General features: G+C 44.4%; 1 protein-coding gene across 10 annotated transcripts in view; it reads left to right on the top strand.

Annotated features, from left to right (window-relative positions):
• The window catches only part of mtss1lb (MTSS I-BAR domain containing 2b), a 179177-nt gene that overhangs the window by 31167 nt on the left and 126719 nt on the right, over positions 1-21291 (top strand). For all 10 annotated transcript variants that reach the window (XM_041192299.1, XM_041192293.1, XM_041192290.1 and 7 more), the window contains exon 2: positions 20730-20791. In XM_041192299.1, coding sequence (XP_041048233.1) covers positions 20730-20791 — 62 coding nt within the window. The remainder of the gene's footprint in view (positions 1-20729; positions 20792-21291) is intronic.

Genomic DNA, 21291 nt, shown 5'->3' with positions numbered 1-21291 from the left:
AATGGCCTCCTGTGCTGTAACGGTTCTGTGATCACAGAAATCATGTGAAACAACAGCAAGGGGTAAATCAGACAGGATTCCTGCTCCTGATCACTATCCAGTGGCTGACCCTGGGAAACATCAGTTGGGCATGCAGCTTTGGACTGGGCTGTGATGCTCCTCAGGGTGCAATAGATTGCATAGGCTCACAGCCAAATTTGCACAGTCACTTCCTAGAAGACCACTGGGAGCTATGGGTCATTCCAAGGGACTTGGGGAGCCAAAAAATAGGAATGGAACTGGAGAAGGAGGAAGATTGGACCTCTCCAAACAGGAAGGAGAAGACAGCTTGAAAAGAATATCTGGGAAATAAATCAAGTCAGTGTGGATGTCAAATAAAACTCCTCAAAAGAAAAAGTAAGCCCCTTAGAGCTGAGAAGAATGAGGTAGCGAAAAGGTTAATAATGTGGCAATAACAATCTGAATAACCTTCTCATTGATCGTGTTCCACTCGAGACAGGTAGCAGATGGATCTGAATTCGTAGAACTCAATGATGGTATACTCATTAACATCTGAATATTCATAAAGCATTAGATGAAGATTGATTGTCTCCTTGAGCTCAATGAAATGATGGTTCAGCTGGAGGGGGTGATGTTGGGGGATGGGAGCGCCGTCATACAAGACAGGATAGAACTGGACAGTTAAAGTATTACAATCGGTCCCACTTTCTCAAGAATACGAACGTGTAGAAGGTTTCGTTCTTTGGAATGTCAGCAGTAAGTGAGCCATCCCCATGGTAACTGAGTCATATAGGCCACAAAGGGCCAGGTACAGTCACTGCTCTGTGGTGGGTTCTCTGATCTCCGCCTGGAGGTGGGGTCCTGCAGATTGATTCAGTGCCTGTTACTGCATGGCCTGTGAGTGCGGACCGGGCTGGAGCTTCGATGCCCTCTCGGAGTGCGGACCGGGCTGGAGCTTCGATGCCCTCTCGGAGTGCGGACCGGGCTGGAGCTTTGCTGCCCTCTCGGAGTGCGGACCGGGCTGGAGCTTTGCTGCCCTCTCGGAGTGCGGACCGGGCTGGAGCTTTGCTGCCCTCTCGGAGTGCGGACCAGGCTGGAGCTTCGCTGCCCTCTCGGAGTGCGGACCGGGCTGGAGCTTCGATGCCCTCTCGGAGTGCGGGCCGGGCTGAGCCTAGATTCCTTCTTGCGAGGACAACACAGTGGCCTCGATACTCTGTTGATTCTGGCTGAGTCATGGGTGAAATTGGTCTGTCAATACTTGCACGAAAAGAAATTTGGGGATTGTATTGTGTTCAAGTTTGGCATCATTAAAGTTTAGCAAATCCCAACCTGAACATCACATGTTCAGCTGATATCTCTGAGGAGAAACTAAAGATGAGAATGTCCTTGCCCAAGGAGAAGATTGGATGAAATGTTAATGTCGGAAAAAATCAATAACCTGGATCAATGAAGGTTTCACCTGAACACAGAGGACAGAGTAGGAACTGAGAGAGAATCAGCTTTAAAAAAAAAAGATACTTCACAATTGACTAGTGGGTGGAATGGGTTTTGATGGGTTAAGGACACTAGGATCAAGACTGGGCTGTTGAGTCTGTTCCACTATTGAGTTTGATCATGGCCACTTTACGCCTCACTCCACTTACCCTTCATATGATTCGCCAGCAAAAATCTAATCACAGACTTAAAAATTCCATTTGTCCCCCAGCATTCGCAGCCTTTTGAGCCCTGGGGGATCAGTTGCAGATTTCTGCTCCTCTTTGTGTGGACGAAGTGGTTTCTGATTTCACTCCTGAACAGTCTCGCTCTAATTTGAAGATGAAGTTCCCTCAGTCTTGATTTCCCTATTCAAGGAAATGCTTTGCCCAGGTTCCTGTTCACTAACCATTGTTTAATACTGTCTCCATTGAGTCATTCAAAGGGAAATTGGACGGATTTCTGATTCAAAGCGAATAGCAGTTTGTATGTTAGGCATGTCTTCAGAGTGAGACGAGTTTTTTTGACTCTGCCAGGAGCTGAATGACCTTCTCTCAGTCTAGCGCTTTTGATCAAACAACCTCTCGTGTCCTGGCATTGTGTGGCAGTGGGTTGACACACAGCTCCTGATCCCCACCACGTATTGAACAAGCAGTCTCATCTAAGTGGTGAAAATGTTACGTTTGTCTGGAAACATATCGTACACTGGAGGGTTCACCTTTGTCTAATTTCCAAATGGTTGCTGAGATACGGCTGATGTAACTGGACAGATAATACACTGGCAGAATTGTTAGACTATCTCAGTCTGATATGCTATCATACTTCTACCTAATTTGCTGAAGGAGTTAGTCAAATGATCAGCGAGTTCCCCAAGATGGCTCCCTGACTAAATATGCTGTATTTTGTGGTGCAACTTTACCAATTTAAATCTCCACCACTCCCATACACACCCAGTCCTGCCTCCTCAATCTGCAACCCTCCAACAGTCCTCTCCTTTCCTCCCTCCCCCAAAACACAGGCCTGCCCTCCCATCACATCTTCCCCCACATTTTGCGTCTGATTTGCACCCCCCCCCCCCCAACCCAAGATTCTGTCTGCTGACTTGCCGTCTAGACTCGTTCATGAGCAACAGTCATTTGGTTGAGACCCTGATTCCTACGGAGCCTTACACCGGGGAACTGGGTGTGTTGGTGTGAGAACAGGAGAAAAATTGGGAGAAATGCTACAACCAAAGAAGTTCACTGTGCAGACAAAGGCTTTAGGCCTACCATGCCAGCGTGTTTCGAGAGCAATCCAAATCTTACCACATTGTTCTGCCCACGTAATTCTCTACTTTTCCCGTGAAAGATCCAATAGTTCTGCCCCGACAAGGGAGGGAAGGATAAATATGGATGTGAAATTCTTTTGTCACAGTGAGGTCTAAGAAGTTACCCATGACACTACGTCCCACAGCCACGTCTTGATGTCTCAATTTCCCCGCTCCCTTTCCCTGGACTGTTCACCATTCTCCAACTCAAAAAAGCAGCTCAGGCCTCTGCTTCCTGACTTCAGCCAGTTTTTTCATGACATCCTCCCTGTATGGAAGTTCTTGGCCTACCGACTGTGGTGCAGTTTGGGTACTCAACCCTACTCTTAAAGCTGGACCCTTTCCCAGCAGTATATCATTGATAAACAACATCAACACTTAGAGCCAAATGGCTATAGTGTGCAATCCTTCCAGATTCCTGAAGTTGGCTAGTTTGACCTCTATGGCTCCAACTGGGAAACATTGTGACTAAGTAATTAGAGTTTCACTGAGAGCCCATGCCAGCTCCAGCATTTTCCTTCCATCGAATAAAAGTTAATGCCCTACCCTCTTGTGGATTGCAAGAAGAAATGCCATTTTTTTAGACTGGAAATGTTTCTTTAAATTAACGGGTAAATACCATCATAAAAATCTGTGGCACTGACTGAGATCAATTGACTCATCGTGACCGTGTTGCTTTAAAAGAGCCATTCAGCCTAAGCCCAGTTCTTGGTCCATAACCCTGTGGGTTACAGTGCCCCACGTGTCTATCCAAGGACTTTTTTAATGCAATGACGGTTACTACCTCTATCACCCTTTCAGATGGTGAGTTCCAGCCCTCACCATCCTTGCTCCTCAACTCCCCTCTAATCCTCTGCCAATTTTTAAAAATCTATGCCCCTTGGTTATTGACCTCTCTGCTGATGGAAATATCTTCCTATTCACTCTATCCAGGCTCCTCCATCATTTTGTACACTTCAATTAAATCTCTCCTCCGCTTCCTCTTAAACCTGTTTAATTTCTATCAGAAGTGGGTCTGGTGATGCCAAATGATCTTGTTGCTAAGAGTTACTGACAGGGTGACCAATCGCCTGTTATTTTACAGGTTTGTCCTGTTTCTGAGTCCACTGTCCCATGTCCCTGGCCGCATGGTACCTAGACATTGTTTGTCCCGTCAGTTGGAGCTTTAGTTTTGCACATGCATGGTATGTGCACTCCTCCTGTTTGCACATTCACACAGCACTGGCAGCACATCACCCACCCCCCCCCCCACAAAGTTTGGTCACCCTGGTTACTGAGTCCAATAGCGTGACGGAGTGGAATTAGCTGATTCTCAATTGCTGAAACACAGGAAGTAACTTGTCTGGCAAAACTGGTCTTGACTAGCTTTTGGGCAAGGGCAGAGTGATATATCTGGCTGCCCCTGGGAGGTCCTGCTGATTCCAGATGTACTTGTGGCCTTAATTGCCTGCGTGCACTGGGCAGGCTCTCTGGCCTCCATTGTTAGTAGGCTTCAGGTGGGCCTGCTCCAGCAGGTAAGGAAGAGGTGGCCAGCAACTTGTCTGACATAAAAACGTATATATTACTTTCTCTGGAAATTTTTCTGTTTGTCAACATGTACAGTATGTTGTGAGAGCACATGCATGGGTCTCTTGGTATTTCCGTTCCCCCCCCCACCCCCACCCCCACCCCACACACTACCACCAAAATCTCTTCCACCAACCTTTTGAGCAGCTATGGACCTGACAAACAGCACTCAGAATGTTCTAAGAAAGCAAATATCCAGAAACTCGCTGGAGAGATGTAGGCCACAGGTTTGTAACTATGAATTGTTTTCTCTCTGGCTCAGAACTGCCGAACATATTGGTGGAGGTGGGTAGAAGGGGTTGTGTTATGGGCTGATAATCCAGAGGCCTGGACTGATGATCCAGGGACATGGGTCAAAATTTCATCACAGCAACTAGGGATTTTAAATTCAACGAATTAATAAATCTGGAATAAAGAGTACCAGTAACGATGACCATGAAAGTATAGGGTTGTTGTTAAAACCCACCTGGTTCACTAATGTCCATTCGGGAAGGAAATCTGCCATTGTTACCTGGTCTGGCCTACATATGACTCCAGACCCACAGCAGTGTGGTTGATTCTTAACTGCCCTCTGAAATGGCCTAGCCAGCTACTCAGTTGTATTCAAGAAGGCAACTCACCGCTACTCAAGAGCAATTAAGGATTGGCTATAAATGCTCACCAGCAACTTCCCTTGAATGAATATATTTTAAAAATCTTGGACTGCTGTCTCTTCTGACCTCAAATGCTGCAGAGCTCAATAACTCCTCCCAAGCACGTTTTATTAAACTATAGGGCAATAATTTCACACAGTTCACCGGACCGTGGAAATCTGGCCCCCAAAGTTGTATGGCTGCTGAGTCATGGAACTTCTAAGACTGAAGACAATAACTTAACTTCTGATGAAGGGTCACAGGGACTCGAAATGTCAACTGTATCCCTCTCCGCAGATGCTGTCAGACCTGCTGAGTTTTTCCAGGTATTTTTGTTTTTGTTCAATAACTTATTGTTGGGTCAGGTATTAAGGCAGATAATGGAGTTGAGGTACAGACCAAGCAATTGAGTGGCAGAACAGGCTGGATGGGCTGAATGGCCACCTCCTGTTCCTGTGTTTTTGAATGCTGTGTCCTCACACAGTGGGGCTCAGTAACTCCTCCCAGCTAATACCCTGTGTCACTGTATTTGCACTGATCTCTGAGGCTGTTGGGGTCAGAACTTCCAGTCAGGTGACCAGTAATCCTGACAATTAGAAAAACAACTTCAATCTTTATAATGACAGAATGAATGAAAAGGATGTTAAACTTGATGATTATCTTCTGGGGAATGTTTTGGGGCCTAATGCTGTTAGGCAGTTGGGAGTCCATTCTTTCGAAGTTTTACAATGGAGCATTTGCTGAGTGTAGTTCCTTGATCCATTGAAACATTTGCACAGTATCCAAGTAGTGACTCCAGGATGTCATAGTTCACTAGAATTAATGAGTGTCCATGCTTTGTCACCAGAGTAGTCCGCACGCTGTCACCGGGACCGCCCACTGTCCGTGCGCTGTCACCGAGTTTATGAGTTTAACAAACTGAATGTACAACTAGATTTTTCAGGGTCTGGCCTTTGAAATATGAGTTTGGTTTCATACTTGTAAGGTACATAAACCCCGATATAATCGGGCACATTGTTCACACTGTAACATACAGCCAGTTCCCGGGTACAATCACAGCCAATTGCTGGGTACAATCAGGTCCTAAAATACAGCCAGTTCCCGGGTACAATCGGGTATGTACAGCCAGTTCCCGGGTACAATCGGGTATGTACAGCCAGTTCCCGGCTACAATCGGGTATGTACAGCCAGTTCCCGGCTACAATCGGGTATGTACAGCCAGTTCCCGGCTACAATTGGGTATGTACAGCCAGTTCCCGGCTACAATCAAGTCCTAACATACAGCTAGTTCCCGGGCACAATCGGGTATGTACAGCCAGTTCCCGGGTACAGTCAGGTACAGTGTTCACATTGAGTATTGGCTACTGCTGTTACATTTGCACTGGGACCCATTCACTTCCCACACAATGTGCTCTGTAATAGAAACACGGCAGATTGCATACATTGATGTTCTTTTTGTAGGTGTGAACTCGGCCAGCTCTGCAGCAGATCAGTTTGCTAGCTCACAGGTGTGCAGACATGAAACAAAAGCTGCAGAGTTTCGCATCCGTGTCTTTAATGAATCGGCTGAAGCTTTTGTGATTAGTCAAATCAATTAAAAGTTCCTTACGCTGACATCCACAAACAGACTCTCAGATTACGATGCCCATTGTGTAACATAAGAGATCTTAAAGAGCGAGTTGAAGCTGTAACCCGATCTTGGAGTTTGCCATGTGTTTTAAGCTGCACTGACTCTGTGTTCATGACTAGCAGGACTGTCTGAATTCCTGGATCTCGAGCTCTACAGTTGCTGTAAGGCTTCCACCTCGAGCCAGAGCTATTATCTGGTGTCCCTTGTGGGGTAGGAATCAGAAACTTGGCCTCTGGAGTGTTTAAACGAGCCAGGAGTGCTGCTCCCAAATGGTGTCTGGGAACCCCAGCTATAAAATGTGCTGTGTGAGAATCAGCAGACTCCCAAATAGGGCTCCATTATGATGCCTACCTTCGTTCAATAGCCAGGCAACAAAGAGATGGGGTGGTTGGGGGAAGCAATCCACAACAGCATCTTAATATCTGGAGAGAAAGTTCAAATTCTATCTTATGATCTTAAAGAAAGAACCCTTCATTTCTATAGTGCCTTTATAATCCCAGGATATTTCCAAAGCGCTTTACAACCAATGGAGTACTTTTTTTTATTCATTCCTGGGATGTGGGTGCCACTGGCTAGGCCAGCAGTTATTATCCCTAATTGCCCTTGTTCAGAGGGCATTTAAGAATCAATACATTGCTGTGGGTCTGCAGTTATATGTAGACCAGACAATGTAAGCACAGTAGATTTCCTTCCATAAAGGACATTAGTGAACCAGATGGGTTTTTAACAACAATCGACAATGGTTTCATGGTCATCATCAGACTTTTAATTCCAGATATTTATTGAATTCAAATTTCACATCTGCCGTGGTGGGATTCAAACCCAGGTCCCCAGAGCATTACCCTGGGTTTTTAGAATACTAATCCAGAGAAGTTTAGTCATTATTGAACAACACTTGGAGGAAGCTTTGAGGGTGGCAAGGGCACAGAATGTACTTTGGGTAAGGGACTTCAATGTTCATCACCAAGTGTGGCTTAGCAGCACCACTACAGATTGAGCTGGCCGAACCCTAGCTGCCAGACTGTGTTAGTGGCATGTGGTGAGAAAACCAACAAGAGAGAAAAACATACTTCAGCTCATCTTCACCAACCTGCCTGCCGCAGATGCATCTGTCCATGACAGTATCGGTAGGAGTGACCATCACACAGTCCTTGTGGAGACCAAGTCCCATCTTCATATTGAGGATCCATCGTGTTAAATGGCATAGATTTTGAACACATCTGGCAACTCAAAACTGGGCATCCATGAGACTCTGTGGGGCATCAGCAGCAGAAGAATTGTCCTCAACCACAATCTGTAACCTCATGGCCCAGCATATCCCCCACTCTACCATTACCATCAAGTCAGGGGATCAACCCTGGTTCAATGAAGAGTGCAGGAGGGCATGCCAGGAGCAGCACCAGGCATACCTAAAAATGAGGTGTCAACCTGGTGAAGCTACTTGTATGCCAAACAGCATATGCAGCATGTGACAGACAAAGCTAAGTGATCCCACAGCCAACAGATCAGACCTAAGCTCTGAGGTCCTGCCACATCCAGTCATGAATGGTGATGGACAATTAAACAATTAACTGGAGGAGGAGGTTCCACAAATATCCTCATCCTCAATGATGGAGGAGCCCAGCACATCAGTGCAAAAGATAATGCTGAAGCCAATGTAACAATCGTCAACCAGAAGTGCCAAGTGGATGATCCATCTTGGCCTTCTCCAGAGGTCCCCAGTATCACAGATGCCAGTCTTCAACCAATTCGATTCACTGCACATGATATCAAGAAACAACTGTAGATACTGGATACTGCAAAAGCTATGGGCCCTGACAATATTCCAGCAATAATACTGAAGACTTGTGCTCCAGAACTTGCCACGCCCCTAGCTAAGCTGCTCCAGTATAGCTACAACACTGGCATCAACCCAGAGATATGAGAAATTGCCCAGGTATGTCCTGTACACAAAAAGCGGGACAAATCCAACCCGGCCAATTCCCGACCCATCGATCTACTCTCGATCATCAGTAAAGTGATGGAAGGGGTCATCAACAGTGCTATCAAGCGGCGCTTGCTTAGCAATAACCTGTTCACTGAGAGTCATTTGGGTTTCACCAGGGCCACTCAGCTCCTGACCTCAGTACAGCCTTGATTCAAACATGCACCAAAGAGCTGAACTCCAGAAACTAAATGAGAGTGACTGCTCTTGACATCAAGATAGCATTTGACTGAGTGTGGCACCAAGGAACCTGAGCAAATCTGGAGTCAATGGGAATCAGAGGGGAAACTCTCCACTGGCTGGAGATATACCTAGCACAAAGGAAGATGGTTGTGGTTGTTGGCGGTCAATCATTTCAGTTCCAGGACGTCACTACAGGAGTTCCTCAGGGTAGTGTCCTCAGTCCAACCATATTCAGCTGCTTCAACAATGACCATCCTTCCATCATAAGGTCAGAAGTGGGGATGTTCACTGGTTATTGCACAACGTTCACCATTTGTGACTCCTCAGATACTGACGCAGTCCATGTCCAAATGCCTGGACAATATCCAGACTTGGGCTGACAAGTGGTAAGTAACATTCATGCCACACAAGTGCTAAGCAATGACCATCTCCAACAAGAAAGAATCTAACCATCTCCCCTTGACATTCAATACCATTACTATCACTGAATCTCCCACTATCCACATACTCAGGGTTACCATTGACCAGAAACTGAACTGGACCTGCTACAAGAGCAGGTCAGAGACTGGGAATCCTGTGGAGACTAACTCACCACCTGACTCCCCAAAGTCTGCCCACCATCTACAAGGCACAAGTCAGGAGTGTAATGGAATATTCCCCACTTGCCTGGATGAGTGCAGCTCCAACAATGCTCAAGAAGCTTGATACCATCCAGGACAATGATGGCCGCTTGCTTGACCCCCCCCCCCACCCCCCCCATCCACCACATTAACCATTCATGGCCCAACCACCGATGCACAGTAGCAGCAGTGCGTACCATCTACGAGACGCATTGCAGCAACTCAACCAAGACTCCTTCGATAGCACCTTCCAAACCCTATGACCTCTCCAACTGGAAGGACAAGGGTAGCAGATGCTTGGGAACAGCACAACCTGACAATTCCCCCACAAGCCATACACCATCCTGGCTTGGAACTATATTCACTGTTGCTGGGTCAAAATCCTGGAACTCCCTCCCTAACAGCACTGTGGGTGTAACTACACCATATGGACTGCAGAGGTTCAAGAAGGCAGCTCACCTTCTCAAACGCAGTTGGGGATGGGCAATAAATGCTGGCCCAGCCAGCGACAATCACACCCTGTGGAAAATCATTGTGTAGGAAATGCAGATCTATTGTGCACAGCAGGATCCCACAAACAGAATACTCAGTGTCATGGGTGGATCACAGATACTCCAAACCTTTCCTCAGCTGGCAGCCCAGTTTGGTAGCTCCCAGAAACTGGCTGATTTTGCCCTCTTCCTGTTCCTATGTTTCTATCTCTGCATTTTATAGAAGATGCAACGTGCAGCTTTTAATCATGTTTATTTCTTTAATGCGATTCATACCTCTGATCTATGGTTTAAGATGTGAATCCCAAACCTGGAGTATGTTCAAAGTTGATGGCTTTGACTGTTAGCTTTGTAGTCACTGTCCCTGTTACTGTCTGTGTTAACTCTGTACAGTCACTGTCCTTGTTACTGTTTGTGTTAACTCTGTACAGTCACTGTCCTTGTTACTGTTTGTGTTAACTCTGTACAGTCACTGTCCTTGTTACTGTTTGTGTTAACTCTGTACAGTCACTGTCCTTGTTACTGTTTGTGTTAACTCTGTACAGTCACTGGCCCCTGTTACTGTTTGTGTTAACTCTGTACAGTCACTGTCCCTGTTACTGTTTGTGTTAACTCTGTACAGTCACTGTCCCTGTTACTGTTTGTGTTAACTCTGTACAGTCACTGTCCCTGTTACTGTTTGTGTTAACTCTGGACAGTCACTGGCCCCTGTTACTGTTTGTGCTAACTCTGTACGGTCACTGGCCCCTGTTACTGTCTTGTGTTAACTCTGTACGGTCACTGTCCCTGTTACTGTTTGTGTTAACTCTGGACAGTCACTGGCCCCTGTTACTGTGTGTTAACTCTGTACGATCACTGTCCCTGTTACTGTCTGTGTTAACTCTGGACAGTCACTGGCCCCTGTTGCTGTGTGTGTTAACGCTGTACGGTCACTGTCCCTGTTACTGTCTGTGTTAACTCTGGACAGTCACTGGCCCCTGTTACTGTGTGTGTTAACTCTTTACGGTCACTGTCCCTGTTACTGTCTGCTTTAGCTCTGTACAGTCCTGGTGCCCAGTCACTTTGGCACTAATCCTGCAGCTGAGCTTTTTTTATGTGGCAGCTCAGTTTAAATACCGTGACAGTTGCTTGGTGACAGTCTGGCTGTGAGACAGGAAAGGAAGTGACTGGGAAAGTATTTGTGTTGAAGATGTTGACAGATTGTACAATGAATGTTGTTGCCATATCAGTGTAAAGTACCTGGGAGGAAACCTGTCCTTATTGTTTGGGTGGATTGAGAATGCTGTTTTAACAAAGAACTTGAGTGCTCACTGTGTTTAACCCCTTTCCCTCTCTTCAATTTGAGAGCAAGATAGGAAAGCCAATCCTCTTGCAGTTTAGAGACCTGGTTTCCTGTACATTTAATGGAGAGCCCTGCAGTACTTTGTGCAGGTTATAATCTCACAGCGATATGTGACTGACTCCTTTTGATTCATAATTTCAAACGTCTCTTCTTCTGTCTGCACTAGAGCTGTTGACTCTTGCTGAGCTTTTGTTGCCTCATCCAGTGGCCATGTTGTAGATCTAAATGCTAAGGGGAGATTTTCAACCCACTCCATATGTTGAGATTGTGAGTGTTGTGCAAACAGCAGTGCAAATAGTTACCTCTTGATCCTCATCTGCCACCATCTTAAGTGGACCCCTTTTTTTTGAGTCAGGTAGCGATTTTGGACACCAAGTCAGGAATCTCATTAATGTATGCTAATTGAGTCCTCAGACCATACTGCACTCATTTCCAATCTCCACATCACAAAAAGGTTGTAGACACACTGGAGAAGGTGCAAAAAAAGATTTACAAGAATGATGGCAGAACTGCCATCCCTATTAGGAAAGATAGAACTGGGGCTCTATACAGTAGAAAAGATGAAGGCTCATCGGATAGAGATTTTCGATTGGGTAGATGTGGAGAAGATATTTTCACTCTAGGGAGATCAAAACTAGGAATAAATATGCAATAGTCACTAATAAATTGAATAAGAAATATAGGAGAAACTTCTTCACCCATGCAGAGAGAGAGTTGTTAGATTGTGGAACTCGTAAGCACATGGAGTAATTGAGGCGAAATAACAGATGAATTTAAGGGGAAGCTAGAATAAAGAGAATCGGGGGAATAGACAGACAGTTGTGCTGATAGGGTTAGATGAAGTAGGAGGCTCATATGGAGCAGTAACTTGTTGGGCCAAATAGCCTGTTTTGTGCTGTTACTGTGCCATTACTATGTAATTTTATGACTTCTTTACTGGTACTTTAACGGTCTACTAAGCTGTGCTGCTGGTGAGCAAAGCCATTCAAAACCATTGTGCCTTCCCTTTCCCACTTAAGGGTGGCCCTCCTACTTCCGAGGCAGAAAGTCCTGGGTTCAAGAGCCACTCCAGAGTCTTGAGCCCAGCTAGGCTGAAACTCGCGGTGCAGTACTGAGAGAGTGCTACACTGTTGGAGATGACATCTTTCAGTTGAGACGTTAAACCGAAGCTCCACCTGTCCTCTCAGAAGGATGTAAGAGATCTCGTGGCACTAACTGAACAAGAGCAGGTGAGTCCCTGGTCAGTATTTATCCCTCACTGTGAGTGGAGAACTGCTAGTTCTCTAAATATGCGACATACTTCTCAATTTATTAAGGTATTCAAAAATAAATGATTCCTCCTGGAGAAATCTTTTTTTCACGTCCAGTAATGAAAAGGCCTGGTGCTTAGATCATGGGATTCCTACAAGGAAATCCTAACCTTGTTTGGCCTGGACACCTATTGTGAGTCTGCTCAGAATTATTAATGTGTAAATGTGATGTAAGTTATTCACAGAGTTCCAGTTAACTTGCTAGCATCTCACTCGGGAATAACACCCTTAGCCCCAGGACCTCATTCCACTAATAAGGCAGCAATTTGGCTCTGTCCTACTGGTCCACTGTCTTAATTGTGGAATTGCTCCCCCCATTAAAAGTCATCCCCTGCTGGGACATACAATTCAAAGTCCTTGAAATGTAGCTCTGGGCTTTGAACATTGTGCTGTAAAATGTGCCTCCTTCCCTAGGGGCCAGTTTTAATGGGAAATCTGCTTCATAATTTGACTTCAGTACTTTATGGGTTGAGGTTGGTGAAAGTGTGGGGATGATCTTGCCACAAAATGGCAATATGTGGCCCAGGACACAAGGTGCTGGAGTCTACTTGTGAATAAGTAAAATTATCAAGTGGCTAGCACCATGTAAAGTGGTCCCCTCGTGTGGAGCAGTAACCTGTTGGGCTGAATGGCCTGTTTTGTGATGTCACTGTGCCATTGCTATGTAATTTTATGACCTCTTTACTGGCACTTTAACGGTCTACTAAGCTGCATTGCTGGTAGCAAAGCCACTCAAAACCATTGTGCCCTCCCTTTCCAACTTAAAGATGGCTCTCCCACCCCTGAGGCAGAAAGTCCTGGGTTCAAGAGCCACTCCAGAGCCTTGAGCTTGGTAGTTGGAGCTCTGGAGGAAAGCTGTTGCTGGTTCTGGTTGCAGAGTTGCTTGGGTAACACTCCAGGCACCTTCAGCTCAAGTATACTCACCTCCTTGGCTGCTGCTGCTGTCTGGTGACCTCTGAGCCCTGTACCCCCATCAAGCCAGGTTCGGTACTGGCGGTCAGGATCGTGATGACCCAGTGGCGATGAAAAATTGAGGATGCATGTGGAAGTTTGGATGCTATACAACTTGGTGGGGGACTTGATGTTCCCAAGTCCTTATTGATGGGAAGGAGGTGCTGTTGAAGTAACTTTGAGCTTCTGCAGTGAACCCAGTAGATTCTACAGAGCTCACCAGTGATGGAAGGAGTGGATAGTATGTTCAGTGGCTGGGGTGTTGATCAAGTGATCCATCTGTCCTGGGTGATATTGAGCTTCTTGAGAAAAATACTAGCTGCCCTTTTAATGGTAACCAACGTTTTAATTATTCTATGTGGCCACTTGCCTTTTGAGTGACCTCATTTCTTTAAATTAACTCATGGGAAAGGTTTCTTTTGAGGCCTGTTTGTGCATTATTGCTTGTGCCCTCTAGTGAGCTCCAAACACCAGGCTCAATATTGGCTATGTATCCGCATTGTGACCAGGATGGAGATGTTTATTCCCGTTGATACCCAGTGTGAGAGGTCGCTGCCTCTCTTGCTTTACTTAAAGAGAACATGTCAATTTTTAGTGAAATCTTTGTCTGACGCTCCTGATTTTGACTCACCCTGTCACACACAGCAGGTGAGCAATGGGCAGAAGGGGTGGGGTTTTTGGGGGGAAGGTTGGGCCTCCTCATGCCCACGCTGCAACCCCAGGGTGCGTAGATCCACATTGGGGGCTGTCTGGGGGAGGAGGGGGTGCTGTGCTCTGACTTGCCTGCCTCCTTGAGTGGACCTGGAGAGAGGGCTGTTTGGTGCCCACCCATACTCTTGAACCCATCTCTAACCAATGGGCACTGCAGAAGATTCATTGGGACCATGCAAGTAATTCCCCTAGTGTGCTGGGCAGATTCTTTCTTCAGCCAAAGCAGGTTAACTGGACATTCATCTTAGCCCTGTTAATGGGATCTTGCTATGCATACACTGACTGCTATGGTTCTCCTCCTCACAACCGCACCAACACTTCCAAGTTAATTTGCTGGCTGCAGAGCACACTGGGATGTCCCGAAGTTGTGAAAAGCACTATAGAAATGGCTGTCCTTTCTTTAACTCTCCTTTTAATATAAAGTCGTGCAGCTCCTGGACATTTTCTGAGATGAACAGTTCCTTTCATTGAAGCCGGACATTGGCTTTCAGTTGCTGTGACAGCATGAGGATGTATGTGTTTGCCAAGCCTTCAGTCCATTGGGTCTCTGTAACTCTGCTGTGTGAGTCTATCTATTGGAGTGAAACGTGCTGTTTGTAGTGGGTGATGAAAGGACTCCTTGTAGACTCCTAGCTGTGAGCTGGCATAGCTCCTCAGCTCTGCGCCTTCTCAGACTCCCACTGTATCATTCAACTCTTTGCTTCTTTCAATGCCAGTTATTTCATACATTGCTGTGGGAGATTTTTTTTTATTCCTTTCTCTTCCCTTTTCCCTCCTTTTCCGAAAAGTTGTTTTTCTTTATTTGTTTTTTCTGTGCGAGCGCTGGCTGGACCAGCATTTATTGTCCATCCCTAATTGCCCTTGAGAAGGTGGACTGCCTTCTTGAACCACTGCAGTCCATGTGGTGTAGGTACACCCACAGTGCTGTTAGGGAGGGAGTTCCAGGACTTTGACCCAGCGACAGTAAAGGAACGGCGATATATTTCCAAATTAAGATGGTGTGTGACTTGGAAGGGAACTTGCAGGTGGTGGTGTTCCCATGTGTCTGCTTGTTTTTCTAGGTGGTAGAGGTTGTGGGTTTGGAAGGTGCTGTTGAAGGAGCCTTGACAAGTTTCTGCAGTGCACCTTGTATATCGTACATGCTGCTGTGACTGTACTTTGGTGATGGAGGGAGTGAATGTTTAAGGTAGTGGATTAAGCTGGCTGCTTTGTCCTAGAGAGTTTCGAGCTTCGCATGTTGTGGGAGCTGCACTCATCCAGGCAAGTGGGGAATATTCCATCACACTTCTGACTTGTAGATTGTGGACAGGCTTTGGGGAGTCAGGAGGTGGGTTACTTGCCGCAGAATTCCCCAGCCTCTGATCTGCTATTATAGCCACAGTATTAATATAGCTTGTGCGGTTCAGTTTCTGGTCAGTAGCAACCCCCAGGATGTTGATGCTCACAGCTGCAAAGTTTCCCTCCTGTACTTCACCTGTGAGTTATTAATGAAGCTATTGGTGAATTTTAGTAGACCAGTTAACAACAGGGCCCAAGCTGTCATCTGGTGACATTGCTCACCCCCACTGCCTGGCAGGAGTCACTGTCCATTATTCCAGATTGGATCATCATTCCTCAGCCAGCCCAGGTGCATTTAACCCATTTACAGTTCCCTAACTGGTGGTGAGCGCTGAGGGAATGCTGCACCGTCAGAGGTGCTGTCTTTAAACTGAGATCCTGTCCGCGCTCTCCAGCAGATGTGCTTTGAAGAAGAGCAGGTGGGGATGGTTTCTCCAGTGTCCTGGCCAAAATTTATCCAGCAACCAGCATTGCTAAAAACAGATTTCTGGACATTTATTTTATTGTGGTTTGTGGGATCTTGCTGTGCTAAGACTAGCTGCTCTGCTTCTTGCATTACAGCAAACTCAGCACAGACTGTGAATTAAAGTGGGGACCTTCCTGGACTGTTTGACCCAGTACCACACCAGTCAGTGCATTTATCTGACCAAAAGGTGTTCCTTATTTGAGACTGCAAAGTTCTTGTTCTCTTAAAACACATTTGCATGACTTACCTATGTTTTATAAAATAAAATAGGAGGTTTCCTATTTAAAATGCTCAATTGTCTTGATAGTAACAATGTTTTCCAAGTTATTAAAGTGAGTTGTCCACTGACAAGTACATGGGGTATATTTCTTGAAGAGCTGAAGGACCAACCATTTAAATCCATTATATAGGCTGTTGAAGAATGTTCAGCTATAGCAGATGAGCACAGCTTCTGATACCTTGGTGAAGATTTTATTTACACATTGTCCATTGTTTTTAATAACACACCAGCTTTGGGTAAAGATGATGTTAGGTGTTGGTGGTCTGGGTGCATACTGTAAGCTGTTGATGGTCAGTGTACAGGGTTGGGTATTAGATGTTGATGGTTGGTGTGAAGGATTGAATATTGGCACTGGCAGTTGGTGTTGGCATTATGCATTGGCGTTGGTGTTATGGTGGGTGGTTTGAGGTGTTGGTGTGGGAATTAACGGTTTGTCCTGGTGGCAGTATTTGTTTGTTTGGTATTGGGAGCTGAGTATTAGATATTGCTTTTAGAGTTAGGTGGTTGGTGTTGGCAGTTTGGCTGATCTGTGCCCACCTGCCAATACCATTACACTGATGTCCATAGCCAGAAACAAGTGCGGCAAATAGGAAGCAGTTATGTCTTGTTTTGGTCTGGTGACTGTCTCTTTAAATTGGTGCTGTACTTTGAAGTTTTAAAATGAAAGACATGCAGCCTCAGTCTTCATTGTTAGATATGTTGCAAAGTGTTATTGCTCTTGTCTCCCAGGTAACAGGTTTCTGAGAAAACCTAACACACAGCTCGCAAATATAAGTAGACCTTGTGGCTGGCCCAGTCACACATGAATCTTGGAATGAAACAACACAGGAGGCTATTCAGCCCATTGTGCCTGTGCTGGTTCTTAGAAAGCATATTCAATTAGCTTCAGTCCCCCTATTTCCCTGTAGCTCTGCAAATATTTCACTTTTAATTAAACCAAGTTATTTGACTTATGGTAAAAGGTTATTGAGGTGCATGAGAATACTGAATGACCCCAGTTGATAATTATATATTAACTGGATACTTTCAGTGAATGACTGATAATCACGCTCAAGTCCCCCAATACTTTGTATTCCTTCTCGAACTTTACATACCATGTATCAGACATCTGGGGTCTGAATGAGATGAGTTTGAGCATGTTCAGACACAGAGGATGGAAGATTTATGATACAAAATTAGCTTCAGTTCTGATTGGACAATCCCACTCAGTGAAACTATATAGGAAGTTGGTGTGAGAAATGGAAACATTATTTTGGATTTCGGTGGAATATTTTTCGGAGCTTGTGTTATTGTTATGGAATAAACCTTTCTGGGCATCCAGCTCACTTGCTGAAAAAAGTGAAGATCCCAGGTTAAATCCCAATTGGTGTCAAGTTTGCTGCTCTCAGCCTGGGAAACAGTAGAAGAGCTTCAACTGATTTCAGTGTCCTGGGCTAAGGAGAATTCAAGTCAGCCATGATGGCTACTCCTGATTATTGTCCAGTGACCGCTGTTGGATAGGGTTTGTGTACCTGCAATGAGAATGGAGTCAAGCCTGCTTGTGGTGCTGACTTCCTCTCCAATCTTCATTATAACACTAACTTTCAGTTTAAATTCAGACATGGAGATTTTTTTTTCCTTTTTAATTATTTGTTCAATTCGCTTTTGAAAGTTATTATTGAATCTTCTTGCAACACCCTTTAAGGCTATGCATGCTGCCCGAGGGCAGAAATAATCCTCATTTTTCTCCCAGTTTCTTTAGTCAATTATCTTAAATGTCTGACCTCTGGGTATGGAACATCCTACCAATGGAAGCCATTTCTCCCTAACCACTCTACAGAACTTCCTTAGATTTTGAACACTTCCATTAAATTCTCCCTTAACCTCCTTTGCTCTAAGGAGACTGTTTGATGTAAAAACCCATAGTGTCCAAAAAATGCGGGCAGGTTGTTAATAAAGAGAAACACAACTCAAAGGGGCGCAAAAATCGAATCAAATGGAGATAACTAGTACCAGAAACAGATTACTGCCACCATTCCTCAAAATGTGACAGAGCAAGATGTGGAAGAACTGTAAAGCCTCAATACTATGTGAATTTATAAATTGAGAGACATGAGACAGGGGAGAAGGGGTAGCAAGTAAAGATTGTATCATAAATAGTTATAATCTGAAGGGAGGAAAGTTTTTTCTTTTGAGAAGAAAGGGGGGTATTGTATGATGTATGTGTCTGCATGCCATTGTGATATAAAGGTACTTGGCAGAGCAAGGATTAACATGTGACTAGAGAATGTATGATGTATGGAGTCATGTTATTAGACTCAGAACATTCTAGAAGCAGCTAGTGGCAGTTGGCAGCAGCACCATGCATGCCATTAACTGGGATTTATATATAGTTAATGATAATAAATAGCTCATGTTTAAATATACAAGTCTCAAGATCTCATCATTGAGATAGCAAATGAACCCATAATACAGCAGAGACTAATCCCAACTTCTCCAGGCTCTCCACAATACTGAAGCCCCCATCCCTGGTACCATTCTAATAAACCTCCTCTTCATCCTCATCAGAGACTTGACATCCTTCCTAAAGTGTGGTGCCCAGACTGGGACACAAGCTTAACCAGTAATTCATAAAAGTTTAGCATAAATTGCTAACAGCCCTTTTTTTAAAGGAGAGTCTATATTTGTAGCCATAGCAACCTAGTCAACATAAAAAGGAAGCAGAGAGAGAGTGAAGTTGAACTGAGCATGGAAAGGCAGATAGACCTCCGCCAGAACATGGCGTGTGATGACACAAACAAAAGGAATTGTGCATAGACAAGTTGTTTATAGAGAAACAGGTCGACATTTAGAATCACAGCTTTTTATTGTTTTCCTTTAGGTAATGTTTGATCAAATTTCTACTGTGTGTGTGTGTATATATGATTTATTTATATGATATTCATAAATACATATACAAATCATAAATATATATTCATGTATTTGATTTATATATTTATGTATATGATTTATTTATATGAATATAAATCATATAAATGAATACATAAATCATAAGTAAATATGTATTTTTTATATATATATATATATACTAGATGGGAGGCTGTGGGGAACAGGCAGGAAAGTAGGATTGAGGCCAAGATTGGATCAGCTTTTATCGTATTGAATGGTGGAGCAGACTCAAGGGGCTGAATGGCCTACTCCTGCTCCTATTTCTCATGTTCTTTTATGTTACGTTCTGACCTGTTGTATCTTACTGAGCACTGGTGATCAATATTGTAAAGACATCAAAGATTTCAGTAGCTCAAAAATAATAGTCCTGGGTGTGTTAGCAATGCTTTACCAAAAAGAAAAGACTTGCATTTATATAGCACTTCTTATGACCACTAGACTTCAAATCACATTTTACAGCCAATTATGTACTTTTGAAGAATTGTCACTGTTGTAATATAGGAACCGTGGCAATCAAGTTGTGCACAGCAAGCTCCCACTAAGCCATTTTTGGGTTGCTGATTGAGGGACAAATATTAGCTAGGACACCGAGGAGAACTCTTCTACTCTTCTTCGAAATAGTGCCATAAGATCTTTTGCATTCACCTGAGGGGGCAGATGGGATCTCTGTTTAATATCTCATTTGACCTGCACTCCGCTAAGAGCGTCACCAAGATAGGCAGTCACCAGGAGTTGGGACCCGCTGCAGAGTGTGATGATGAGAGTCCAAAATTACAGACCCCAAAATCCTAACCTGTAGTCTGCAGTAGGATTCTTGGGCCTTGCACAGACCTGAAACAAAATTTTACAGAATTGAATAATTTACTGTAGATGGAAAGTTGATCAGCACAAGTTCTCAGGAAAGCGATTTGAGTTGAGCTTGTTCAACAACTGAAGAGGGTGTGAGAAAGCAAGTGTTGATGAGAAACTCAGAAGTGAAAGAAAGACCAACAGGCCAGATAGCATCCATAGAGAGAGAAAAGAGTTAACGTTTCAGGCCAATGACCTTTCATTAGAATTTGACCTGAAGCATTAACTGGGTTTCTCCCTTTTTACTTTAGATTTCCAGCACCCGCAGTGTTTGGCTTTTGTTTTGAAAGCAGACAGACAGACGGGTGTCAACACAACACATACAGCGCCTGATTTAAAGAGACAGCTACAAGACCAAAACAAGACAGGATTGTTTCATATTTGTTATTGAGAGCATCCCTCACTTTGACAGAAATATTGCACGCAGAGACTTCAATTCTCAAGCAGACTATGACGTCAATGCTTATATGTAACTAGCTTTCTCTTTGCCTGTCTGTCACATTTTAATTTTTTGACACTCTGCCTTTCTCTCTCTCTCATGCAGATTTTCATTTGTTCTGCCTTGTTTTTTCTGATCAGAAGTTATTTAGAAAGTAATATTTAGCTGAAAAGACTGTTCAGTGCATTTTCTGCTCACAATGTGCAATTATGCCCTTTTGCTTCCTCTAGGGATCGTATCCAATCTGGGAGGACTTCAATGCCAAGGCTGCCAAGCTTCACTCTCAGCTCCGGTAAGGTGAACCAGAGGCCTACTGACACCTGGGCATACAACATACTTAATAAAGGGACAGGGGAAGAAGTAATCCACACAGCCTGAGCCAGCCTCTACTGAGGGCCATTACATTTAATTACGCATTCCCTGTAACTACTAATAAGAATTCAGCACCCAAAATATTACTCCCGCATTCCCCTGAAAGAATTATCTTTCACTTTCTGAAGGAATTAAGCATATAGGCAACATAATGAAGTTATATATTACCACAGATATATATCACCTTGTGGTCATATAATCCCAGCCTAGTGGGCACTGTGGTCCGAAAAACTTCATCATTTAGTCTCCCAGATACAACATAATCCTTTCATACTCATGTGTACTGCAGTGGTACCATCGCTTCATAAACCTCTCATGGTCTTACCTTCTTGACCACTCAGTGGTTTTACTTTATTGAGGCTGTTGTTTGTGGCCTGTTTCTCCACTATACACATATACAATTTGTTACCAATTTAAAAT

This window comes from Carcharodon carcharias, chromosome 7 (assembly GCF_017639515.1).
Source record: "Carcharodon carcharias isolate sCarCar2 chromosome 7, sCarCar2.pri, whole genome shotgun sequence".
NCBI classification, from domain to species: domain Eukaryota; kingdom Metazoa; phylum Chordata; class Chondrichthyes; order Lamniformes; family Lamnidae; genus Carcharodon; species Carcharodon carcharias.
Note: the sequence above shows the minus strand (reverse complement) of the source record. Positions and strands in the feature narration are given on the sequence as shown.